This window comes from Panthera leo, chromosome B1 (assembly GCF_018350215.1).
Source record: "Panthera leo isolate Ple1 chromosome B1, P.leo_Ple1_pat1.1, whole genome shotgun sequence".
NCBI classification, from domain to species: Eukaryota; Metazoa; Chordata; class Mammalia; order Carnivora; family Felidae; genus Panthera; species Panthera leo.
This window is the reverse complement of record NC_056682.1, coordinates 69,004,490-69,031,933: the sequence shown is the minus strand read 5'-3', so window position 1 is coordinate 69,031,933 and position 27,444 is coordinate 69,004,490. Positions and strand designations below refer to the sequence as shown.

Genomic DNA, 27,444 nt, shown 5'->3' with positions numbered 1-27,444 from the left:
GATTATTGTCAAAAACTGACCTCTGTGCTTTGGAGCCAAAATGTAGACAGAGTTTGGGAGAAAGAGGAATGATAGCTTTCTTGCTTTGACAGGCAAAGGAGGCAAAGGAGACTGGCCTTCAAAAACTGCAAGCCCTCCGATAGGAAGGGGTTGGGGGGGTTTTATAGGGAAATACAGGATCTAACTGGTTTTGGGAGGAACCGTACAAGCTCCTAGCCTTCTTTGTCATGTCTTTAGGGTGGTACTGGGTTTCTGAAACAAAAGGGTAAGAAGGGCGGAGGGGAGGTTTGCAGAAGAGAAGGGAAAGGTTATTGTAAAAATTGAGCTTTGCTGAAGCATTAGAGCAGCCATGTTGATTTTTGTTCAATTGTATGCTTTTAAGCAGTTTCCTAATGTCTCAGAAGAATGGTTGTGATGATACAATTATTACTTGTTTTTCCATTTACTGAAGAAGTTTTAAAACTCCCATTTAAATATAAGGAAATTTGGAGTCTTATCGAGGCATCTCTTTTAAGTACAATGGTTGTGGCTTTGATGTACATCTGTATTATGTTTTATCAGATTTTGAACTGTGGAATTAAGGATTATTAAGGGGAGGGACGGAGAAAATGGCTTTTTCACTTTTTAAAAGTTTTGAAGTTCTTTTTGTTAAGATACCACATGAGTCTGATTGGAGTGAATATGGAATATTAAAGCTTCTAAAGGAACTTCTGCCGTAATAAATGGAAGAGTGTGTGTTGAGTTTGTGTGTTTAATCACAAGCAGCCTCTTGGTCAGAAAATGTGCATCAGACTGTTAAAGGAGCACTGACACTGCTTGTTGCAGGCAGATTCATATCAAAGTGTTAATGTAAATATTCAGTGGTATTGAACCTATCAAAAAGTGATCTGTTGAGTATCTACCAAGTATAAGACCTATATGACGTGCAAAGATGAATGCCAAGACCCAGATTTTTTATACTCAAAATATTTATGATCTAGTTAGGCTCATGAGATATGTACACCGCTCTGTTGCCAGGCAGTTACATGTTAAGGGTTAAAGGTGTGGTTTAAAAAAATTGTAGGGTAATTCAAGGGAGAAAAAGATCTTCCAGCCTAGAAGTCATCATAAGGCAGATGAAATTTTTACCAAGAAAGTGTTTCTCAAATGTGTGGTTCCCAGGCAGGCAGCAACAGCCTCCTAGGAACTTGTTAGAAATGTACATTCTCAGGCTCCACCTCAGAACTGCTGAATCAGAAACCCTGCGGGGTGGGCCCAGCAATCTGTTTAAAAGCATCTGAGTTTGAGCCCCACTCAGACAAGGAAGTGTTGGATCAAGGGTATGCTGACTGAAGTTAGGGAGGAACAGTGACTGGTGTATAGTGTTTGGTTTAAGGCGGCTGGCTGAATGGAAGGAACATGAAGAAGAAGGGGTTTAGTTAGAGTTTCTTGAGCCGTGTGGTTTAGCTTCTATTTAAGGGAATTCTTTCCCAATGCACTTTGATCCTTATTTCATCCAATTATCCTTCGTAATTATATTGTCATGTTCATCTCTTATTATTCTGATCGTTGAAAATGTTTGCATCATCGAGATAAGGGATAGAATTTGTATTTTGTAAGAGAATTGAAGGCTTTGGAAAATGTAAAATATCAGAATGATTGGACAGCTTTGTGGCTAGCTATGAGGTTAAATATTTGTTCAGAATACATGTTTAAAAAAAGGGTTTCATGTCCTTTCATCAGGTCCTAGATAAACATCTTTTAGAGACTTTAGTTTTAAAACTTAATTCAGTTTTACATGTAAAAAATGGGGTATGTTCCCCCAGCATTTCTTCTACATATTTTAGAAAATTCAGTTATTTTGGCATTTTTAAAGATCCTACCCCTTCAACATTGAACGTGTTAAAAAATAAAATTCATCCGAGTAAATGTGAAGATCTAATTGGCTTTATCAAATGATTCATGAATCCGGCAATATCCCATCTAGAAAACAGAGGGGTGTTCTGAGGAGTTGTACAAAATGGAAAGTTTTTATGGGAAGGAAAGTGGAGCAATAAAGGTATGTGCAAAAAAAAGAAAGAAAGAAAGGAAAGGGCAGGGGTCTCGTCTTCCTTTGTAGGAAGGGAATGGAGGGACCCAGCTGATAGATTTCCTCATTGGTGCTTATCTGAAAATTTCTGATTGGCAGGTGAAGACATTTCTGGGGGAGGTTGAACCTGCAGTTAACTTAGTTATGAAGCTCTGGTTTGATGACTTGGTCTGGCTGGAGTAACACCATGTGAGGCCTGTGGTTTTCTTTTTGGCAAACTATACTTTCATTTCTCCTGTGATTTTAGAGGAGGTGGACCCTTGGTGTTGGAGACATTGATTCGGGGCCTCACTTGGGCCACTTGGGAAGTGGAAATGATAACCTTCCTTTCAGCCTTTGCTCATCCAGCTGCCTGGTGCCTAAAATGGAAGGGTTACAGTGCTTGCATAAGTGGGCTTCTGATTCTCTGTTTAAAAAGAGAAAGTGATTTTAAAGACAGTTCAGGGGAAAAAAGAAGAACCCATGATCACATGGTGGCCACACAGTTAAGCTTTAAGGTCAAAATGTGTTCCCGTTACTGGAAAAATGGATTCATTCTCTCCTAATCTGTTTTTACCTTGGCACTATCAATTTATCACGTGCAGAGAAGTCTAGTCATTGTTGTAGGTGTGTTGCAATCTTTACTTCTAAAGGGAGGATGTATTTAAGATCTTTTTTGGGTTTGTTATAAAGGAACTTTAGGGTCACATATATAATAATGTCATAAGGTAATTGTGGCCTCTACCACGATATCATTAGATTTTTCTCACGCTTATGGAGTGAAATATTTGGCTGCCATGTATAAAGATACATTTAAAACCTCCTGAAACTTGGGGCACCCCGGTGGCTCAGTTGTTTAAGCATATGACTCTTGATTTCAGCTCAGGTCACGATCTTATGGTTCGTGAGTTCGAGCCTTACATCCAGCTCTGCGCTGACAGTGCAGGGCCTGCTTGAGATTCTTTCTCTTTCTGCCCCTCCTCTTTGTGTGCTTTCTCTCTCAAAGTAAATAAGCAAACTTAAAAAATAAAATAAAATAAAACCTCCTGAAACTGAAGACCTGCCAAAGGTTCATCAGATTTTAGGGATCTATTAATATTTTCTTCAGCCTAATTTCGAGGATAAGAAAGAGGAAAAAGAGTTGAGACAATCCCTTATAGTTTTCAAGATCTGACCTGTGTTTTGGGGACCAGTGCTTTTTATTTCTTCTAAAAGAAAAATTATTTTTTCCATGAACTCACAGTACTATGGAAAAATTATATTAATTCCATAGCATTATTTCATTTTACAAATGAAGTATGTTAGTGTCAGAAGTCAAAACTGAACTACTTTTGTCCTTGTGTTCTGGTATTTCAGGGCTTTCTTGGCTTGAATATACCCAGGAATTAGGAATTCAGTGCAAGAGTTGTGAGGATTTATGGCTTCTCACTTATTACTTTTCTTACATATGTGTGTGTTTCTGTAATTTTTCATATACACACACATCTGTATATTTGGTATTAAAGAAAGGATGTGTCCCTACTCTCCCTCCCCCACATCACCTCCTGTACATCAAGCCCTACCTTTGTTGTGCGTAACCATCTCCCTCACTTGCTATGGGTAGAGTTTTGCAAGGTTGCAGAGTAAGACCTGTCAGCTGACGCTTGCTCACATGAGAGCCATTAAGAGGGTGGTGTGGCCAATGTCAGAACAACCTTGCAGCTGAAGGCAAGTCACTGCATTTGCCCAGAGCCATATGAATGGGTCTTGTGACCAATTAATTGACTACTACATAATCTCCAACAGGGGAGCACAGATGGAGTGAGTCAGCCCAAGCTGCTCAACCTGTTGAGTGTTTTGTCTTTTGCTGACCCAGAGTACAAGCTTAGGAACGAAAGTAGGAAGTGGGATTTGGACTTGCCTGTTTTAATGGTCCTGCTGAGAGCATATTTTATAGCATTGGATACATCTGACTTCCTAATACTTTGGCAGGCTAATTTACGTAACAAATGAATGTTCCTTTTTTTTAAACTTTTGAAAGAGGAAATTAGTAGGCTGCTGCCAAGTAGCTTGCCTCACCTACTGTATAGGGAGTACAGGGATTACTTAGGACGGCTGGTCAGTGTGGAGTATCCCTCAAACAGCAAAGGATCTTCAGCATTTGTGTCCACGTCCATGTTGATAGTCAGGATAAACCGGAAGAAAGTTCATACACTCAGGACATGTGTGGCGGCACTACGAAGACAGCAAACCGGCCAGGGGCCCGGCAGGATTCAGCCAGATGTGTGTGTGGTGCTGGTTCTGGTGCTGCGAGGACTTACAAGACGCTTTTATGCACAAAGACTCGAAAACGTGCCAGGGTAGGAAGGGGCACTGATCGCTTGGAACTCAGCAACAGGTTTGAAACTTCAGTTCTGTTTTAAAATCTCAGAGAAATGTTTATTTAATTCACTGCGTACCAAGCGGGATGAAATTCTATTGATCCAAAACTTGTTTGTTAAGAATACTTTGTTTTAGTAGGACGTGGGGCCATTGATGGGTGTGCGGAAACAAGTCCTTTCCGGTACAAAAAAGGTGCAGGCATGGTTCTTATTATTTTTTTGACTGTTTCAATTCTACTACCCATCTGCTTTCTTAACTTTTCCTTACTTATCCTGGAGCCAGCTCGCAAGAAATGGTTACATCCTTGTCCTGTGTTGAAGTTTGAACAATACTATTCACAGAGGTCATCAGGAAAACGAGTTGCGGTCCTGAGGGTCCACCACAGTTGGTAGATGGGGCACAGGACTGGAAGTTATCTCTTAGTATGAATGGTAGGTGGAGGCAGGATGGTGGGAAAGAGCCCAGCTTCTTCTGGCAAATTATTTTCATGAGAAGGACTGGAGTTATGCCGGAACTAATTTTAAGAGTGGAGCTTACTTAGAGTAACATTATACTTGCTGTATTCTTTTAGGTTCATTATGTCATCCATTTTGGGAGAATTTATTAATTTAATTAGTAATAGCTCTTAATTGAAACATATTTATAAAGAATTTTATTGCATATCAACCAAAAGGAAAAATGCAGTGAGAATCTGATGTAGATAACTACTAAAGAGAGTCAAAGTTAAAAGTTAAGCTCTGATTCTCATGATTAGTGTAAAAGTAAGTTTCTAAATTCACTTACATATTTTTTTCCTTATAAGAAGTTTTCTTAAAATTATGTTTTATAAACTTTTTCCATCAATATGGTTCTTGGTTGGTTGAAAATAATCAGGATATACTTTCTGTCATATAAAAATCATTGTCTTTCTTTAGTAGAAACTTAATAAAATGGTATATAATCTACTCCAGTATAAACCCAGTAGATTGGAGAGTTAGGGAGAAGTGTGGAAATCATTTTATAGGGGCTGGGTCACATGCTATCCACTCAATTAAAGGGAGATATTTATAGAGGGAGCAATAATGAATGATGTGGTACATTAGAAAAATACATTTGAACGTTCAGATAAGAATTTCACTTTTGTACCTTTTTTTAGTTATTTTTTTTTTTTTTTTTTTTTTTTTACAATTTATTTATTTTTGGGAGACAGAATGAGACAGAGCATAAGCAGGAGAGGGGGAGAGAGAGAAAGAGACACAGAATCCAAAGCAGGCTCTAGGCTCTGATCAGCACAGAGGCCGACGCGGGGCTTGAACCCATGAACCGTGAGATCATGACCTGAGCCCAAGTCAGATGCTCCACTGACCGAGCCACCCAGGCACCCCTGTTTTTATCTGTTTCTTATCAAGATAGAACAGCTGAGTGATACAAAAGAGTAATGGATTGGCACTCAGTTGATCTGGATCCTGATCCTGATCCTGATCCCCACCTCTGCTGCCCAGGAAGAGCCTTTAACCATGTGGGAGTCTCCTGGCTTTTCTGTGTCTCACTTTTCAACTCTAAGCTATGAAGTTGGTTTAGATTATTTTAAAAAATCCTTTCCTTCTCTGAAATTCTAAGATGTAGCATCAGGACCTTTTGTATTCCCTATATTTATTCATATGATTCTAGATTCCCCAAATACATATTAGGGGTGAGGGGGATAAGAAAATAATATGCAGGGCCACATAAAGTTTTTTTAAAAACTTCAAAACATTTTGGTATGAGCTTCTGCTTCTCAGTTTCAGTGAACTTAATATTCTTCAGTGAATTTTAATCATTTTTATTTAAACAACACGTTAACAAAAATTTTTCATATCCATTATTGCCTTTTCTTATTTTAACTTCCTTTAGAGTTACTTCTTTGGTGCTGAGACTTTTTTTTCCTCTTGTTTAGAATTTTGCGCAGTGATGACGTATACTTGTCAATTAATTGGAATTCATCTCTAGTCAGACCAGTTGTCTTGGTAGACCTCATCTACTTTGTCTCCCCCTTCCTACCATCTTGAAAACGTGATCGTTATTTGCAGCATTGTGCTTGGTTTCCTGTATTTCTCTAGGACTTGAGCCAGTCTCAAGGGTAGAGTGAATTATTGACAGGAGCTTGCACTGTAGGGATCTGGCTCGAGAGTGCTCACGAGTTATCTGTTTGTCCAAGTCAGGTGGCAGTCAGTTAAGTATGACTTCCAACTCCCTCTTTGCTCTTGGGTATCTTAAATCAATAATTTTAGGTGGTCTTAGCTGAGTGCACTGATAAGTAGGTCCCCCCCCCCCCCATCTTTCCTCATGATTTTCCAGTTACTCAAAGGTGAAGAGAAAGAGTCCACACATGTAGAGGAGTCATGTTAGATACCTAACAGTGGCCACAGTGTAAAACTGCCACAGTTCAGTGCAGAAGGAAACGTTTTTCTTTCTTTAAATTTTTTTTTTTCTTTTTAACGTTTGTTTATTTTTGAGAGAGAGAGTGAGTGTGCGAGTGAGCACTGGGGAGGGGCAGAGAGAGAGGGAGACACAGAATCTGAAGCGGGCTCCAGGCTCTGAGCTGTCAGCACAGAGCCCAGCGTGGGGCTGGAACTGATGAACTGCGAGATCATGACCTGAGCCGAAGTCGGAGGCTTTACTGACTGAGCCATCCAGGTGCCCCTGCTTTTCTTTCTAATTATGGTCCACGTGGAATCAGACTTTTCAGGGTGGAAGTGTATCCTCCGTATCTTCGCTTCCATTCTCCTTAATCTCTAGAACGAAAGATATTGGAGGTTCATTTATTTCACAGAATCAGCAAAAACCTACAGAGTTTGATGAAACATTTTAAGTGGTTTGTCAGTAAAAAAAAAATCCTCTCTAAAACTTCACGTCTAGTAACTGTTATGAGGCTGGACATAGGGTGCAGTCTTCAATAATCACTTCCTTCTTTTTTCTTAAAATATCAACCACAACAAAGCTGCTAATAACTTGATTTTGCAAACTTTAGTAGCAAATTAGATAAGTCCAGAAGGCTGTTTTTGTGAGAAATCCGGGAGTATTTGCCAAGCTTATCAGTGAATCATTGTTTCTCTGATAGCAGGAGAGAATTTGACATAACATTTTCTTAAAAAGTATACGCTACCCACACCAAAGAGGAACTGAAACAGAGCACTTCAGAATCAATTGTGCTTTAAGTTTCATATCTTGGAGTTTGGATTCAGCAGAGACTCTCTGTACTGCTTTAGAATCACCAGGATAGATAGGGCCAAAGAATTAATGAGTGTATGTATTAGACTTGTCTACGATCTGGATGAACGAATTCATTACAAAAAAGAAGGAGGCTTAGGTTGCTTGTGGTAGTTACTCAACAAGAAAAGAAGTATAGAAACCAGGGTTTATTTTCTTTCCCCTAGTTAACTGCTTCACAGAGATAGGCTGACCATGATTTTACTACCAGTCTTTATTTATAGCAGTTAGGACTACTGACAAGGAAATATAAAAATAGTCGCAGATTTAGAGAGATATGCTAAGGAAACAGACCAAAGAATTCTGTTCTGAAGATTTTAGCAAAAAGGACTAATGCAGGTTGCAGGGTTAGGGAGAGTGTTTTTCATTGTCTTCTTCACTTAGCTGTGAAAACTCTTCTGCTTTGATACTATGTAGAAAATGTAGCTGTCCAACAGGTTGAATGAAGTGGGTAGAGGAAAAAAAAAAACAAACCCTAGTCAGCTGATGGTCTTGTGCTTTGTGACAAGCTTCACCGAGAGGTTGAAATTGCTGGGTGTGACTCTTTCAGATGCGTTGAGTATTGCTGTCACAAGTTCTTCTGCCCTTTCTGCATTCCTTCCCTTTTCACTGATTTTATGTGCCATGAAGAATTTTCTTTGACTAGCTAAGAGTTTATTTCCACTGGTTGATGGTTGGGATTTAGAGATATAATTTGAGAATATGTGAATGAATAAAAGCATGCAGTGGTAACTTAATGTTGCTGCAAAGTCCCGTCTAATTTAGGTTTAAAAACATTCAACTTGACCCTCTGAGGCCACGCCTCCTCTTGAGAATGAATCAGAGCAGCCTTGGTATAGAGGGGTTTTGAAGGGAGTGTGAACTTGCTTCATGTAGACTGACGACTGACATAAACTTTTGTCTGGGTCTTATTCTGATAAGTGTTAGTTACCATAACTAGTTATGTCCAGAAGACTGTGTTTCAGACAGAGGACAAGGATACTCCAACTCTGGGGTCTGCAGCCCAAGTCATTGGGCAGCTTCTGAAGCCTTTATCCCTCAAGTTCCTGCTCAGCTGTACAGTGAACTGGAATACTCGGCTGCACGGGTCCATGATTCCTGGTTCTTCTGTTAGGACTCCTGTTGTGAGTCAGGCTGTGGCTTAGCCTTATCCTTTTATTGTTATAGTAACAAAAGCTGAATAACTGCTGAATAATGATGCAGCAAGCCCTGGTGGGAATTGGTGAGAACAGTAATCTGTGACCCATCTAAGATTATAATGAAACTCCCCATCAAAATTCACCAAAGAAAGAGAATCTAGCCTTTGGGCTCTAGAAACACCAAGATCCCTGGCAATTCTCTTCCCCTTCTGTGGGATCCCAAATTTATATGGATTGTAGGGTATCAGGTGTATATCCATCCATTAGAGGTTTATCTTGAAGGGTTTAATCCTTCTCTTATTAGTTTAGAAAGGTTTAAAAAAAATACTCTCAGGTCTTTATAGAACAGATGTGAATTAAAATGCTATCTTTTTTTTCTTAAAGTTTTTTTTCAATGTTTATTTTTGAGAGACAGAGTGTGAGCGAGGGAGGGGCAGAGAGAGACAGAGACCCAGAATCTGAAGCAGGCTCCAGGCTCTGAGCTGTCAGCACAGAGCCCAATGCAGGGCTCAAACCCAGGAGCTGTGAGATCATGACCTGAACTGAAGTCGGAGCTTAACCTGTTGACCACCCAGGCGCCCCCTCTTTTTTTTCTTGATTTGCCCTTTCCTTTCACTTGCACGCCTCACCCTGCCCAAAGGCAAAAAACAAACAGTTTAGTAACACTAAGCTAGTTGTTTCACTTACTGATTTTTAAAAACTCTGATTCTAGTGGCACCTGGCTCAGTCGGTTAAGTGTCTGACTTTGGCTCAGGTCATGATCTCACGGTTCGTGAGTTCGAGCCCCATGTAGGTCTTGCTGTTGTCAGTGCAGAGCCTGCCTCATATCCTCTCTTCCCCCTTCCCCCACGGCCCCCCCCCATCTGTTCAGTCTGTTAAACATTTAAACATAAAATTAAGTTAAAAATCTGACTCATGTCATGAGAGAACCTAGAACATGTGAGAACCTAGACCATAGTACCAGATACAGTGGAAGCATCTTTGATCTGGGGATCTTCTCTATCCCGATCTCATGATCTGTGTTTCTATTTTCTCTTCTACAAAAAAATAATAGAAGTGGTAGATTAGGTCAGTGATCATCAAATACGTGAACTGTTTTTTTAAAAATGTAGCTTCATGAGGTTCGTTTCAGATCCACTTGAGCAAATTTCTAGAAGTGGAGCCTGTGAGGCTTTATTGACTAAAAACAAACAAAACAATTGAAAGAGTTTCTGGGGTGATTCTAATGATGTGTCAAGTCATCAGATGGGTGGTGTCTGAGGTCCCTTCCAGTCCTAACATTCTGAGTATCTGTCAGTGACTGACGGGTAACAAAACTGTTAGAGAAATGTGAAGACCTTGGGTAATCAGTGGAGCCAAAACGGTCTCAGTGGTCATCTTTGCCATGTGAGGGAGCAAGCCGTACGGATATTTGAGGAAGTGTATTCTCAACAGAGGAACTAGTAAGGACAGAGATCCTAAGGCAAGACCATGTGTGCCGTGCACTCTAAAAAGAAAAATGTTGCCAAGGGGCAAAAATCATTTGGATTCAGAAAGTGAATTGTCCTTCAAGGGAATGTGAACGGACCCAAGGTGGACTGGTAGATAGGGCCAGCAGCTGCACATCGTGATATGAGAGGCAGGTGGGGGTTGTCTGCTGCCTAATCTCTCCCCCATTGGCCCTTGCTTGATAACAGCAGTTCCTATGATCAGAACCTCATTTCTTTGTGTTTAAGCATTGTTCTCTCATGGCAGTCGGTGATACCTTAATGTGAGCTATTATGAGAACTTGTTCCTCTGTCAGGAAGAACAAGACCACATGAAAGGATTGGGCTCATTCTATAGAGCAGAGAATGTAGGACTGACCTTCTCCTTTCCAGCTGAGTGGACAGGCTGAGGGGAGACAGCTTGTAACTCAGCCGAACAGGGGCAGAGACTTTTGATGGCCATATCCAAAGCTCAAATAATATGTCCTTGGTTTTTATCTTCACAGGGAATTCTCTAGCTGACTATAACACACCAAAATGCTCTTCAGAGAATAATCCTATCACAAAACTGTAAAACTAGTGCTCATTACTGAAAGTTCCTGTATTTTAAAAGTTCCCTTGACAATTTAAGAAGTTTTTTTTTCCTTTTAAATAGACTTTATTTTTTAGAGCAACTTTAGGTTCACATCAAAATTGGCAGAAGGTACAGAGAGTTCCTCTGTTCTTTCTGCCCCCCCTCACGTGCACAGTCTCCCCTACTATCAATATCTTGTATCAGAGTAGTATGTTTGTTGCAGTTGATGAACCTGCACTGACACATCATTATCATTCCAGACCATAGTTTACTATGGTTTATTAAGGTTCACTTGTGGTGGTGTGCATCCTATGGGTTTTGACAAATGTATAATGAAATATACCCATCATTATAGTATCATACAGATCAGTTTCACTGCCCTAAAAATCCTCTGTGATCTGCCTATTCATCTTTCCCTAACCCCTGGCAACCACTTATCTTTTTACTCTCTCTATAGTGTTGCTTTTCTAGAATATCATTTGGTTGGAATCATGCAGTAGGTAGCCTTTTTATTTTATTTTATTTTATTTTTATTTATTTTTATTTTTTACTTTTAAGTTTTTAAAAAATTTATTTATTTTGAGAGAAGGGGAGAGAGAGAGAGAGAGAGAGCGAGAGCAGGCGAGTAGGGGAGGACAGAGAGAAAGAGGGAAAGAGAATCCCAAGCAGGCTCCATGTTAGCGTGGAGCCTGACATGGGGCTTGATCTCATGGACTGTGAGGTCATGACCTGAGCCAAAATTAAGATTCGGTTGCTTAACTGACTGAGCTACCCAGGCGCCCCATATGTAGTCTTTTTAGATTGTCTTCTTTCACTTAGTAATATGCATTAAAGCTTCCTCCATGTATTTTCTTGGCTTGATAGCTCATTTCCCTTTACCACTGAGTAGTTATCTGTTGTCTGGATGTAGCACAGTTTATCTATCCATTCACCTACTGAAGGACATCTCGGTTGTTTCCAAGTTTTGGCAATTAGGAATAAAGCTACTGTAAACATCTCTGTGTGCGTTTTTGTATAGACATAAGTTTTACTCCTTTGGGTGAATATCAAGGAGTATGATTGCTGGATCATAAGGTACGAGTTTGTTTTTTTGTTTTTTTTTTTTAAGAAACAGCCAAACTTCCAAAGTGGTTATACCATTTTGCATTCCCACCAACAGAGAATGACAGTTCATGTTAATCCACATCCTTGTCAGTATTTGGTTTTGCCAGCGTTCTGGCCATTCTAATAGCAGTGTAGTGGTATCTCACTGTTGTCTTAATTTGTGTTTCTCTAATGACGTATGACGTAGAGCATCATTGATATGTTTATCTACCATCTCTATATCCTATTTTGGGGGGTGTCTATTCAGGTCTTTGCCCAATTTTTAATTGGGCTGTTCATTTTCTTATTGTTGGGTTTTAGGAGTTCTTTGTATATATTGGATGACAGACCTCTATCAAATATGTTTTTTTGCAAATATTTTCTCCCAGTCTGTGGCTTGTCTTCTCATTTTCTTGTTACTGTCTCTCATAGTTGAGAAGTTTTTAATTTAATTTTTTTTGTTAGTAGTTTTTCAGGCAGGGGAGACGTTTTTAATTTTAATAAAGTATAGGTTATTGGGAACCTGGGTGGCTCAGTTGGTTAAGCTTCCAGCTCTTGATTTTGGCTCAGGTATCTGTGGTATTTGGCATCAGGCTCTCATGCTTGTAAAATTAAGCCCTGCATCCGGCTCCATGCTGAGCATGGAGCCTGCTTGGGATTCTCTCTCTTGCCCTGCCCCCTCCTCCCTCCCCTACTCTTGCTCATGTGTGAGCCTTCTTTCTCAAAGTAAGTAAATAAAAATTAAAAAAAAAAAAAATAAAGTCCAGGTTATCAATTGTTTCTTTCATTACATGTGCTTTGGTTGTCATCACCATGTCCAAGGTCATCTAGATTTTTCTCCTATGTTATCTTCTAGGAATGTTAGAGTTTTGCATTTTACATTTGGGTCTGTGATTCATTTTGAGTTTTTGTGAAGGATTTAAGATCTGTGTCAAGACTCATTGTTCTGCGTGTGGATGTCCATTTGTTCCAGCACCATTTGCTGAAAGGCTGTCATTTCTCCATTGTGTTGCCTATGATTTTTTTGTCAAAGATCAGTTGACTATATTTGTGTGAATCTGTTTTTGGGTTCTCTGTTCTTTTCTGTTGATCTGTTTGTCTGTTCTATTATCAGTACCCTCCTGTATTGGTTACTGTAATTTTGTAGTAAGTCTTCACGTTGGGTATTTTTAGTCTTCCAACTTTGCTCTTGTCCTTCAGTGTTATGTTGGCTCTTCTGGGTCCTTTGCCTCCACAAATAAGCTCTAGAATGTATTTGTTTATATCCATAAAATAATTTGCTGGAAATTTGATTGGGATTGTATTGAATCTGTAGATCAAATTGGGAAGAACTGACATCTTGAGTCTTCCTACCCATGAACATGTAATATCTCTCCATTTATTTGGTTCTTTGATTCCCTTTATCAGAGTTTTATAGTTTTCCTCATATAGATCTTATACATATTTTGTTAAACTTATACCTAAGTATTTCTTTTGTGGGATAGTGAGCTAATATTAATGGTATGGTGTTTTTAATTTTAAATTCCTCTTGTTAATAGCTGGTATATGAAGTATTTTTAAAATATTTTAACAGTTGTATTTTTCAGAGCAGGACCACATTTATGTCAAGCTAGCTACTTGCCTTTTTTCTTTTTTCTTTTTCTTTGTTTAAGTTTATTTTTGAGAGAGACAGAGACAGCATGAGCAGGGGAGGAGTAGAGAGAGAGGGAGAGAGAGAATCCCAGGCAGGCATCCCACCATCACACAGAGCCCCATGCATAAACCATGAGATATGACCTGAGCTGAAACCAAGAGTTGGGCACTTAACTGATTGAGCCACCCAGGCACCCTGTCCTTTTTTCTTTTTAAATTCCTCCATCTTTTTCTCTTTGTAGTTACTAAACTTATTTTAAGCTAGTTCTTAAATATTTTTTCTGATTACCAAAATGATACAATTTTATTATGGAACATTTGGAAGATGCAAACAAATATAAAAATGAAAATTCAAATTACTCATAATGCTATCACACAAATTTTACTACTGTTAATACTTTTATTTTCTTATAGTCTTTTATTGGTACATAAATATAAGCTGTATTAACTGAATCATATTCAGATATCAAGTTACAGAATCTGCTTTTTTACTCAGTATAATATTTTTCCCATGTTATTAAAATGTTTTCAGGAGCAAGTTTTCATGACTCTGTAGTATGTTCTTAAATGGATGGCTTCAAAACTTAAGGTATGTTCTGCTGGTGGATGTTTGGGTTTCTAGTTTAGAAAGAAACCTATTCTTATTCACATTTCTGACAGTCTTCTTGGCAGATAATTTTCCTTGTAGGAAATTTTCCTTCCCCAATGGAATTTGAAAATTGGGAGATAGAAATTGGTCAGATAGATAGAAACCAAAATATCTACATTTGGAAATGGTTACTATATGTAACAACAAGGAGTTACCTAATAACCTTAGAATTAGACCTGTTCACCCACCTTGTCATAAGCAGCTGAAGACACACATAGGCCTTACCTAATAGGGGTTCACCCCTATAAAACTTGATGTTGAGTAGTTGAAGGTTAGATTAGTTTGTGTGTGCTCTGCAAACAGATAGATAGCAAATCATAAAGGACAGTTTATCAATCAGAAATCATTCTTCTTCCCCTGGGAAGGAGCATGTAGGGGTGAAGACAGATAGGAATGTTAACACTAATCAGGATTGTGCCTCTACTTGGAAACCTGAATCAAAGGTAAGGAACACCCCCCCCCCCCCAACTCTAACACCTTTTATAGGTTAAATCACCTCTTAAAGCATATGAATGTGAGGGTTTTTTCCTTAACATTTTAAAAGCATTTTCTCTATATGCCTTCAGAGATAATTCATTCACTTGGTTCAACAATAAAAATATATATTTGAAATATATTTTTCCCACCTCATTATTCTTCCCCATGCCCTTGAGGTAATCAATTTTATTAGTTTTTTATAAATCTTTTTTTCCATTTAAAAACCCATTTAGCATTTTCTTTTGCTTCTTTTTTTTTTTTCTTTCTTTTTAACTCCAGCATTCTCCCCTTTCTTGATTGCTCCAGCTTGATCTTCTTTGCTGAGTCCTCCTTTTCTCCCCACCCATTAATGTTGGTGTGCTTGAAGGCTTAGTCCTGGACCTCTTCTCTACTCACACTCACTTTCCTTAGTGATCTCATTCAGCCTTTGGCTTGAAGTACCATCTGTTTGCCAACAGCTCCCACATTTATAACTCTAGCCCAGACTTTTCCCCTGCCCTCCAGGTTTGTATATCCAACAACTTGTCCCACCTGCAGCTTTCTCTCTCTTGATGGTCGTAGTTATGACTCCTCTTTTTTTTTTTTTTTTTTCCCTTCCTTACACACTGTATCCAATCCATAGCAATTCCAGCTGGCTCTACCCTCAAATACTACCCCAAGTCTGACTACTTCTTGCCACCTCCACTATTACAACCTGGTCTATGCCAGTGTCCTCTCTCTTTTTATTTTTCATCATGATAAGTATGCTATTTAATGCCTATTCAATCCATCCCGCCACCCACCTCCCCTCTGGTAACCATCAGTTTGTTGTCTATAGTTAGAAGTCTGTTCTTCGTTTGTCTTTCTCCTTTTTTCCTTTGCTTATTTGTGTTTCTTAAATTCCACATATATGTGAGATCATGTGGTATTTGTCTTTCTCTGACTTATTTTGCTCAGCATTATACTTTCTAGCTCTATCCATGTTGTTGCAAATGGCAAGATGTCATTCTTTTTTATGGCCAAATAATATTCCATTGCATGTATATGTGTGTGTGTGTATATATGTGTATATATAGTGTGTGTATATAGGTATATATATATATATCATATATATATGTACACACATATATATATATGTATGTATACACACACACATATATGTATATATACCCATACATCCTTGGGTGGGGTGTGTGTGTGTATATATATATATGTGTGTGTGTATAATATTATATATATAATATCATACCTTCTTAATCCATTCATCTATCTTGGGCTACTTCCATAGTTTGGCTATTGTAAATAATGCTGTAATAAACATAGGGATGCATGTATCCCTTTGAATTTGTATTTTTGTAATTTTGGTGTAAATCCTCAGTAGTGCAATTCTTTGATCATAGGATAGTTCTCTTTTTAATTTTTTGAGGAACCTTAAAGGGATTGAGGATTTCCCTCAAAGGGAAAAGGATTTTCATTTTATTATGAAATATTTCAACCATAAGGAAAATACAGAACATGGTATAATAACCATATGTGTACCCACAACCAAGTTTTGTTAAATCTTAACATTTTACCACTCTTGCTTCACATATATAATTAAAAACAAAAGATCTAAAACACGAGGGGAACAGATGTTGCTTCCTACATAGTCCTTACTGGGCCTAGTCTTCTACCTTCTTCCTCCTTCCAGAGGTAACCACATTCTGAATATTTGCCTCTGCTATATTTTTAGTTTACTGGTTATAATGTATCCATAAATAATACTGGGTCACACGTATTTAACATTATAGAATGAGTAGCATACTGTACATATTATTTTGAGGAATTGCATGTTTTTTGAAATTTATTCATATTCACGTACCTCTAGTTCGGTAATTCTAAATTCCAGTATAGCATTCACAATTTATGTATCCATTAGTCTATTGATGAACATTTTAATTTTGTTTTTACAAACTATTTTACTGTTATAAACAATGTTGCAGTGAATAGTATTGCCCTTGTCTTTTTCTGCACATCTGTATGGATTTCCATAGGGTATATGCCCCCAAGAGTGGAATTGTTAGGTTTTACGATATGTGAATCTTTGGCTTTACTAGATATTCTTCAAAGCAGTTGCCTCAGCTTCTTTCCCAACACAGTGCATGAGTCTTCCCACTGCTCATCATCCTTGGGTGGGGTGGCGGTGGGGGGCCTGTACACAAAATGTATCTTGTTTCTTTTAAAACAGCTTTATTGAGATGATTCACATACCACACAATCCTCCCATCTAACGTGTATTTATACTTCAGTGGATTTTAGTGCATTCACTGAATTGTGCATCATCACCAAAATCAACTTCAGAACAGTCCATTACCCCCAGAAGAAACCCCACACAAAATTTAACTGTTATTCCACAATTCCCCAATCTCCCTACCTCCAGCTCTAGTCAGCTGCTAATTTGCTGTCTCTGTAAATTTGCCTATGCTAGACATTTTGTATAAGTGAAATCATATAACATATGATTCTCTGTAGTTGATTTCTTTCACTTACTATGCTTTCAAGGTTCACTCCTGTTCTAGCATGTATTAGTATTTCATCCCTTTTTATTGCCAAACAATACTCCATTGTATGGATGTGCCACATTGTGTTTATCCGATGATGGACATGTGGTTGCTTTCCACATTTTGGCTATCATGAAGAATGCTGTATAAACATTCCTGTACATGTTTTTTTTTTTAATGTTTATTTATTTTGAGAGAGCACACGTGTGCGCACTTGAGCACCAGAGAGAAAAAGTACAGAAGAGGGGCAGAGAGAGGGGGAGAGAGAGAATCCTAAGCAGTCTCCACACGGTCAGCACAGAGCCCAATGTGGGGCTTGATCTCACGAATGGTGAGATCATGACCTGAACTGAAATCAAGAGATGGACACTTAACTGACTGAGCCACCCAGGCACAACCCCAAACCCCGGACATGTTTTTATGGACTTTTTTTAGATGAAGAAATCCTGGATGCCAGGAACAATAGGCAGAGGTCACAGGTGTCCACCTGGTGCAGGTGGGTGAGAAAGGAGCAGGGAGCCCTTTCTCCAGCTCACTTGGCTGCCATTGCTTGGAGCTTCCCCATCATCCTCACCTTCATGTGACAGGCATGGCAGCAGGAGCACTTCCTAACCACTGCTTCAGCCTTTCCCTGTGAAGACTCATGGCCACTCACCTGCCTTTCTGTGGCCTTAATAAGTGTTCTGGCCTCCCAACAGCATCTTATTTCGACTACTGACTCCCAGACTGCTGGTCTCTCTCTCTCTCTAGGACAGCAATCCAGTATTGTCTTTTGGAAGGCTTGTCTTCCCTGCCCAACCAGAGAGCGCATTTTCAGGCAAATTTGTCAACTATCTGGGCCATATAATTTAAAAACCAGTCTTAGAAGGTGCTGGCCAAGCTCCTGGCCTTGTTTTGTCTGCTTCATCCCCATGCCTCTATAACCAGGAGTAGACTATAAAATCTGGAAATCTCTTAGAACCAATTGAAGAAAAAACTACTTCTGATAGACTAATCAGGCTTTTTACCTGGGAGACCAGAGTATTCTTGTGAATTTTGCCTTCAAAGGTCAGAACTATTCTTCCTTTTCCTACTTTTTAAAATTCAATTTAGGGGCACCTGGGTGGCTCAGTCGGTTAAGTTTCCAACTTTGGCTTGGGTCATGATCTTGCGGTCCATGAGTTTGAGCCCCACATTGGGCTCTGTGCTGACAACTCGGAGCCTGCAGCCTGATTCGGATTCTGTATCTATCCCTTCCCCGCTCACACTCTGTCTCTGCTCTTTCTCAAAAATAAATAAACATTAAAAAAAATTTTTTTTAGGGGCACCTGGGTGGCTCAGGCGGTTAAGTGTCTGAATTTGGCTCAGGTCATGATCTCGAGGTTCGTAAGTTCGATCCCCACGTCAGGCTCTGTGCTGATAGCTCAGAGCCTGGAGCCTGCTTGGGATTCTGTGTCTCCCTGTCTCTCTGCCCCTCACCCGCTCATGCTGTATCTCTCTTTCTCTCAAAAATAAACATTACAAATTTAAAAACTTTTTAAAATAAAATTCAATTTTTATAAACTAAATTTTTTTAAGTGTTTCTTTTATGCAGAAATCAGCAAAAACAAATCTGTATTCTTCCTTCTTACACAAAAGGTAGCATGTTCTTTTTGCTGTTTGAACTTTCAGTATAATTTGGAGATCTTACAGGCATTACTGTCATACTTGCACACTCTTTACAGTAGCTGCTTGGTATTTTGTTGCGTGAATTTGACATAAATGATATTATTTGCCCCTACCAATGTCTTCTCCAGTTGTTTCCAGTCTTCTGCTCTTAGGAAACATGCTGCAAAGATATATGTATCTATGTACATACATATATATGTATGTGTGTACGTACATAGATACACATATGTATACATACATAGATATATATGTATGTATGTACATATATATGTACACACACACACATACATGTTTATATCTGTTTAGTTCCAGAAATAGAATTGGTGGGTCCAGGGTTAAAAATACTTGTAATTCTGATATCTATGACAGTTTACTCTCCTGCCCCCACCATGTAGTTCTACTTTTTTGTGCCTCTGCTCGTATTAATCGCATAGGGTGTCTAACTTTTGGAATTTTGCCAATCTGATAGGTGTATGAATTTAATTTGCTTTTCTCTAGGAGTAAGATTTAACATCTTTTCATATATTTAAAAATCATCTTAATATTTTTTCTATGAACTATCTGTATACATTGCCCAGTTTTCCATTGGTTTGTGAGCCCTTTTCTTCATTGGTTTATGGTCCTTTTTATAGTAGGGGATTAATCTTTTGTCTGTGATATGAGCTACTAATTTTTGGTGAACTTTCTTTGATAGCAGTTTTTGTTTTTGTACATAGTTGAGGTAATTCATACTGTATACATAATTCTGTGTTCTGCTTTTCAGTCTTGACATTATATCACAAATATTCTTATTTTTCAAATGTAACAGGTTTTTATACTTCAGAAAGAAATGCAGAGGGATGTCCTGGAATGTAAAGGATGTTACCCTGACTTGTTTGCTACTAATATTAAGGTGATAACATAGCAGAGTTGGAACAGCACAGAATCTGGAATCAGGAAACATTGGTTTGCGTCCTGTCTTTGCCACTTACTGGTTACAACTTTTTTTTTTTTTTTTTTTAATTTTGAGAGAGAGAGAATCTAAGCATGGGAGAAAGAGAGAGAGAGAGAGAGAGAGAGAGAACACGCAAGTTAGCGCCGGGAAGAGGCAGAGAGAGAGAAAGAGAATCCCAAGCAGGCTTTGCGCTGTCAGGGTGGAGCCCGATGCAGGGCTCGAACTCATGAACTGTGAGATCATGACCTGAGCTGAAACCAAGAGGCCAACACCCAACCAACTGAGCCACCCAGGCGCTCCTGGTTATAACTTTTTAAAAGTCTCCTAATTTCTGGGGCACCTAGGTGGCTCGGTCGGTTGAGCGTCCAACTTCGGCTCAGGTCATGATCTCACAGTCCGTGGGTTCGAGCCCCACGTCGGGCTCTGTGCTGACAGCTCAGAGCCTGGAGCCTGTTTCAGATTCTGTGTCTCCCTCTCTCTCTGCCCCTCCCCTGTTCATACTCTGTCTCTCTCTGTCTCAAAAATAAATAAATGTTAAAAAAATTGAAAAAAAAAGTCTCCTAATTTCTATGTAAAACATGTAATACACGCTCTCACGGGACTTTTGTGAAGATTACTTCAGGTGAATTCTGTAAAGTGTTTGGGAGACTCTAAAATGTTAGGTAATTATTTGTGCATGTGCTGTGTGGCTCTCATCACCAGAGCCTATATCCAGAAGTCAGACTTTCTGGAAGTTGTGTCTTTAGGCTCTGTGAGATTGTGCAGTAAAAAAAGGTCAGCTATTTAATATGATAGAAATCAATTTGATACAGTACTAGAGCAGTAATAACAAACCCAGAGGCTATATATAAATAGGTTTAATAAATGAGAAGAGGGGTTACTTTTTAGAGAGAAACTTGTCCTGTCCTTGGGGAAGCAGGGGATGAAGAAGGGCAGGACAATGTGGTATATGAATACTGACAAGCTCAATAAATGTCATTGTATGAAGCCAAACTACATATTTGAAACTGAATCTAAATGCCTTGAATTCATTAAGGTGGTTTCCCTGTGGGAGTTCACCCACTGCCTCATGCTTCAGCTACCAAGAAGCTTTTTAAAGCAAACAGTAATTAAGGTTGTTTGTCTTAAGGCAATAATACAATCTTTGATGGGTTCAAAAAAAATAGAATGTTTCTATTGTATTCCTCAGTTTCATGATTTATTTTATTTTTAATTTTTCAAGAAGTAGTATAGTCATATGGTTAAATATTCAAAAGGTACAAAGTCTCAGTGAGTACTTACAGCACACTTACTGTGTGCCTGGCTCTTTGTTAATCCTCAAACACTTATGAGGTAGGCATTTTGCAGATGAGATACTGAGGAACAACGAGGTTAGGTAACTTCCAAAAGTCACGAACTAGAAAGAGGTAGAGTGAGGATTTGAGCCCAGGCCACCTGGCTCCAGGGTCTACATTCTATGCTGTTTTAACAGATGTGTATTAAATAGTTTTAGACACAACCAGTCTTACAACTCATTATTTGTCTTTCTAGAGATACTCTATGTACATATAGTAAAATCCAGAGTTTTTCCTACATTTTTTCCTTTTAAAAAAAAAATACATATGAGAGCATTCTACACACAATGTTTTGTACTTCTTTCTTCCTATTAAGATGATATCCTAGCTTATTATAGAATCATAAGGATCTTCCTCATTTGTTATTGTATCTGTATAGTACTCCATTGTATGGATGGACCATAGTTTAACAGTCTTGTGTTGATGGTTGTTTCCAGTCCTTTGCTATTCCAAACAGTGCTACAGTGAAAACCTTTTTGTACATAATCATTTTGAACTTTTGCAAATTGATCTGTAGGATTAATGCCTACAAGTGGAATTGCTGGGTCAAAGAGTATGTGTGTTTGCACCCATGTTGTTCTTCCCCCTCTCCCCCAACCCTCTTATTTTGGTTCTGCCCTCTGCCCCATGGCCCGGCCCTGCACTGCTGCCCTCTGACCATTCCACACGTGCTCGCCTGTGCCCATCTCTTTTAGAGCTAATATTTTACAAACAAAGATAGGTACAGTTTCTGTTGATTTTGGCTTTCTCATTTTGCAAACAAAAGACCTTATGGAGATAACAATGATTTAGACCTTGGGAATCTTCTAGGAAAATAGTATTATTATGTTATCTGTGTACAATTTAAATGGATCTAGAATTAATGTATAAGCCAGTGTCTTGAATATTTATCTGTGATTAGCATATAAGTTCCGTGGGTGGGTGGAGAAGGTAGGGAAACCTTACTTCAAAGAAGATATGAAATCATGTTGATGCAAGTTAGCTTTCAGCAGGGCCATTATGCATTTCGGTAATCCTAAAATATAGTAACGAATGTTGACTGCGTTATGCTGACAGGAGTGTGAAAGAATTAGCTCAGTGAATATTAAAATTAAAGCATGCATGGAGATGTACAGTGTACAGCAAAGCTTTTTTTTTTTAAGTTTTTTTAATGTTTATTTATTTTTGAGAGAGTGAGACAGAGCATGAGCAGGGGAGGGCCAGAGAGAGGGAGACACAGAATCAGAAGCAGGCTCCAGGCTCTGAGCTGTCAGCACAGAGCCCGACACGGGGCTCGAACCACGGACTGTGAGAACATGACCTGAGCCGAAGTCGGATGCCCAACCGACTGAGCCACCCAGGTGTCCCAAAGCTTTTTTTTTTTTTTTTTAATCTATATACCCAGCATGGGTCTTGAACTCGTGACTCTGAGATTGAGTCACATGCTCTTCTGACTGAGCCAGCCAAGCACCCCCCACCTTTTTTTTTTAAATATAGGTAGCTTCCAGTTTATAGATACCAGAAAAGAATGAGTAGTGCTCTTTTATGAATTCAAGAAATTATTTTGGAAAATATGGTCCATATTTAGAGATTCTGTGAGTTTTTAAAGGGCAGAAAGAGAAAAACCTATTAATAGCAACAATAAAATCTGGCAAAGCTAGCCAGGGGTGGAATTCTGGTTGGCATAGTCACCTGCCTACTCAGTGACCCTCTTGCCTCAAAAGAACTTGTGCTTTTCCTCTGCAGATTTTGTTAGCATCTTTTGAAAATTCTATCAGTTAAAGATGCATTTATATTAAGAAACATGTTTGTCAAAGTATAGAGTATATCTAGAAGGGTTAAAGGATGCTGTGCAATAATGTGGATTAATTAAGATTGCTTTCCTCTTAGTACTTGGCTGGGGTCATCTATTCCAAATTATGCTGTGCACACACTTTATAGATGATTTGGAATTTTAGTGTGTTAGAGTTGGAAGAATGAGATCTTGAGAGGTGATTTTAGCCCCAACCCGTCATTTTTAAAGGGGAAGAAACACTGGAGTAAGAGATGAAGCAGTGTGACCAGGATTGGACTGTCGATCTTGCCTAGAACTCAGGCATTCTGATGCCCAGTGCAGTGCCTTGCAGTTTTGTGGATGCCCATGGTGGCCCCAGGGCAGTGGGGGTGTGGGGCATGGTGACTTGAGGGCCACACATAAACTTTACCTGTTTCAGAGTCTTTACCTGTTTCAGAGACATGACCCTGAACTCAGGAAAAAAGGAAGGAATTCTGTCTTTTCCTCCTCTGTACTTCATAGTTCCCTGTTCATAGCATCCAAACCTCAGGCTATATTGTGACTCATAATGTTTTGTTATTGCTGTGTGAACTCATTATATGAAGATTTACGTGGTTTTAGCTTGTGACCCTTACAACCATTTATAGCCTTATTTCAGGGGGAGGGAGAAACAAGTTCTGAGTTAACAACCTACTTACACATAAACTTGATGGTCATCTTTGTTATGGATCAGTTATATTTGGAATAATGTTGGTTGGACTGAATGTTACTTATTCCAGTCTTTTGACCTTCCTTAAGACATAGTAAGTATTGCATTGGTCAACAATCTCTTATCCTACAATTCTAAAATCCTAAAATCTCTGAAAAGATTTTTAGAATTAACCTGAACTATTGTGAAGCTATGTATAGTTTCTGTCTAATCCGCTCAGCATAAATATTCATAACTTGGCCTGGTGTTACATTTGTTTGATTTGGGGATTTGGTTATACCTTGAACCCTGGAGGAGGTATTACATAATACCTTCTTTCTAAAGTATAAAAAATTCTGAATTCTTAAATACCTGGCCACAAAGATCTCAGTGAAAAGATTGTGTATCTGAACTTATCTTTGATTTATGCTTTACAGTTTTAAGAGTACCTTCATACTTAGTCTTTGTTTTTCCCAACAACCTTGGGAGAGGTAGATAAGGCACATAGATACACTTTGGGAAAGCTAAGCCCTGGATAAGTGCTTTCCTAAAGTCACCTGACTTGAAAGTTGCAGAGCTAGAATTAGAAGCTCTGTTTACCCTGGTTAATACTAATCCATGTCCCAAGCATCACATCCTCTGTGACTTGCACCCATCTCTTTCCCCTACAATGTGGATTCGACCTCTTTGTCCTGTAAGTTCTACAAGACATATGGACATTAATCTCAGTATCTGTGACAGTGTAGTTTACTTAAGTGTTTGTATGTTGGCCTTCCCATAGCAAATTGTAAGAATTTTGAGGTGGAAACTGGATCTAGTTAATTTCTATTCCTGGTATATCTTTCATGGTACCTGGGTCAAGCCAGGTCCTATAATTGCATGGAAGGAGGGGCACCTAGATGGTTCAGTTGGTTAAGCGTCTAGCTCTTGATTTCTGCTCTGGTCATGATCTTATGGTTTGTGGGATCGAGTCTAGCATCAGGCTCTGCGCTTGAGATTCTCTCTCTCCCTTGCTCTCTGCCCCTCCCCAACTCTTGCTCACATGCTCTCTCTCAAAATAAATGAACTTCAAAAAAGAGTTTTTAAAAATAATAAAAATAAAAAAATAAAATGGCGTGGAAGGAACGAATGCAGGAGTGTGCTTTAGGGCTCTTGTTACTAACAGTGCTCTTTGTACGTCATGCTGCTGATTATAGGGATTTATTCTTTCCCCACATTTCTTCTACAAAAGGAGTAAAGGATTTACATATCACCTACTTTGTTAAAGACAAAGTTGTAGCCAATATCCAGTATAAATTTTTTTTGGTAAAATAGCAATGGGATACATTTAATTGGAATCATTTTTAAATTACATCTTTAGGCTAGCTTTATGTATAAAAGTTTCTGATAAGAATTGGAGTCTTTAAGTACTTTTCTTACTATACTGTTGACCACAGAACAGAAATTCAGTGGTGAGTTTTTATGTAGTTACTCTGCAAGTAAACTTGGCAAGTTTTACAGCAAAGACAGTTTCACTATAAAACAGGAACATCAATTAATTTCCAAATTACCTTTCCTGTTTGCTTTCTTTCTGAGAGTAGTAACCCAGACCAGAACAAAACAAAACAAAGCAGAATTCCAAATTTGTTACTGCCATTATTTACATAATTTTTTTTCTTGAAATAATTAGTGTGGTACTGAGTGGGGAATGATGTACATTTGTGCTGACAGGGTGAACTCTGTTGCCATCTCAAACACAATTTCCCCTTTTCTCCACTTCTAGTTTTCCTTTATTTTTAGGTAAGAGTCATTAGGACTTCCTCCCTACTTTTTCCCCCTAAATGTTTATTTATTTGTTTTGAGAAAGAGAGATCAAGTGTGAACATAAGCACGGGAGGGGCAGAGAGACAAGAAGACAATCCCAAATAGGCTCCATGCTGTCAATGCAGAGCCCAGCGTGGAGCTTGAGCTTATGAACTGTGAGATCATGACCTGAGCCGAAATCAAGAGTTGGAGGCTAGGGCACCTGGGTGGCTCAGTCTGTTACGCATCTGACTTTGGCTCAGGTCATGATTTCGCAGTTCGTGGGTTCAAGCCCTGTGTCTGGCTCTGTGCTGACAGCTCAGAGCCTGGAGCCTGCTTCAGATTCTGGGTCTCCCTTTCTCTGCCCCTCCCCCACTCACACCCTATCTCTCTCTCTCTCTCTCAAAAAATGAATAAACATTAAAAATATACATTTTTTAAGTTTGATGCTTAACAGACTGAACCACCTAGGCACCCCCTTCCTCACTATTCTTGAGCAAACCTTTCTAGAGGGTTTCTGTTTGATTTTAGAAACTTTTTTGAGAAAGAGAAGAGGAGCAATGAGAGTTGGTAGAAGAAACACAGAATAGGGCTTAAGAGTAAAATATCGTCATAAATACAGTAAAAGTTTCATCAGAGCAGGAATTATGATTTGTTCACAGCTGTATCCCAGTGGTTGGAAGAGTGCAAGCACCCAGTAGGCATGTGGGAGCTACTTGTTAAATGGGTAGTTTTTGCCATTTTCTGTTGTGATTGTTATTGTTGATTTTTTTGTTTAATTTTACTTTTTCTTGGACCACTTAAATTTCTCTATCATATTTTATTTATTCATTTATTTACTTTAAATGTTTATTCATTTTTGAGAAAGTATGAGTAGGGGAAGGGCAGAGAGAGAGGAGGATAGAGAATCTGAAGTGGGCTTTGTGCTAACAATAGAGAGCCCGATGTAGGACTCGAATTCATGAACTCTGAGATCCCTAAGCTAAATAAAGCCAGCCGCTCAACCAGCTGAGCCACCCAGGTGCCCCCTACCTTTTTTTTTTTTTTTTTAATTTTAATTTTAATTTTTAAAAATTTACATCCAAATTAGTTAGCATATAGTGCAACAATGATTTCAGGAGTAGATTCCTTAATGTCCCTTACCCATTTGGCCCATCCCCCCTCCCACAACCCCTCCAGTAACTCTCGGTTTGTTCTCCATATTTATGAGTCTCTTCTGTTTTGTCCCCTTCCCTGTTTTTATATTATTTTTGTTTCCCTTCCCTTATGTTCATCAGTTTTGTCTCTTAAAATCCTCATATGAGTGAAGTCATAGGATTTTTGTCTTTCTCTGACTGACTAATTTCACTTAGCATAATACCCTCCAGTTCCATCCACGTAGTTGCAAATGGCAAGATTTCATTCTTTTTGATTGCTGAGTAATACTCCATTGTATATATATATACCGCATCTTCTTTATCCATTCATCCCTTGATGGACATTTGGGCTCTTTCTGTACTTTGGCTATTGTTGATAGTGCTGCTATAAACATGGGGGTGCATGTGTCCCTTTGAAACAGCACACCTGTATCCGGTGGATAAATGCCTACTAGTGCAATTGCTGGGTCGTAGGGTAGTTCTATTTTTAGTTTTTTGAGGAATCTCCAGACTGTTTTCCAGAATGGCTGCACCAGCTTGCATTCCCACCTACCTGACTTTTTAAATATTCACATTCTTAGATCACAGGACTGCCCTCTAAACTCTTCCTGTGAACTTGTTGTTGACTATATAAGGGTTATTTCCTTGCATGAGAGCAAAAGGGAAAACATTTTTGAAGTATTCATCCTCCATAGATCATGTTTCAACATGGCTGTACTTGAGCCCACTTCTAGCCTGACTCCTATAAAAGTTCAAAGGACCAGTCAAGCATGAACACTAGAATTGGTCTTGGAGGATGTTGGCAAATCATACAACTACTTGTCTCATCCTTATTAGCCATGACTTCTTGAAACCCTGGGTATGCAAGTCACTACCACCATTCCAATGGCTCTGAAAATGGCTTTGTTAAACAGCTTTAGTTCTCCTGAAACACAAGTCAGATGATGTCATTTCCCATCTCAGAAAGTTGGAATGGCACACCACTGCTTGTGGAA

At 38.9% G+C, this 27,444-nt stretch overlaps 1 protein-coding gene across 6 annotated transcripts in view; it reads left to right on the top strand.

The window, feature by feature from the left end:
- The window catches only part of FNIP2 (folliculin interacting protein 2), a 131,572-nt gene that overhangs the window by 32,869 nt on the left and 71,259 nt on the right, over nucleotides 1-27,444 (top strand). The window contains exon 2 of one of the 6 annotated variants that reach the window (XM_042935166.1): nucleotides 14,063-14,119. The exons of 3 other annotated variants lie outside the window; for them this stretch is intronic. In XM_042935166.1, coding sequence (XP_042791100.1) covers nucleotides 14,088-14,119 — 32 coding nt within the window. In that variant the 5' untranslated portion in view covers nucleotides 14,063-14,087. Of the gene's footprint in view, nucleotides 1-3,292; nucleotides 4,425-14,062; nucleotides 14,120-27,444 lie in introns of those variants that run through there. 2 more of the 6 variants (XM_042935164.1, XM_042935165.1) reach the window with 2 other exon arrangements.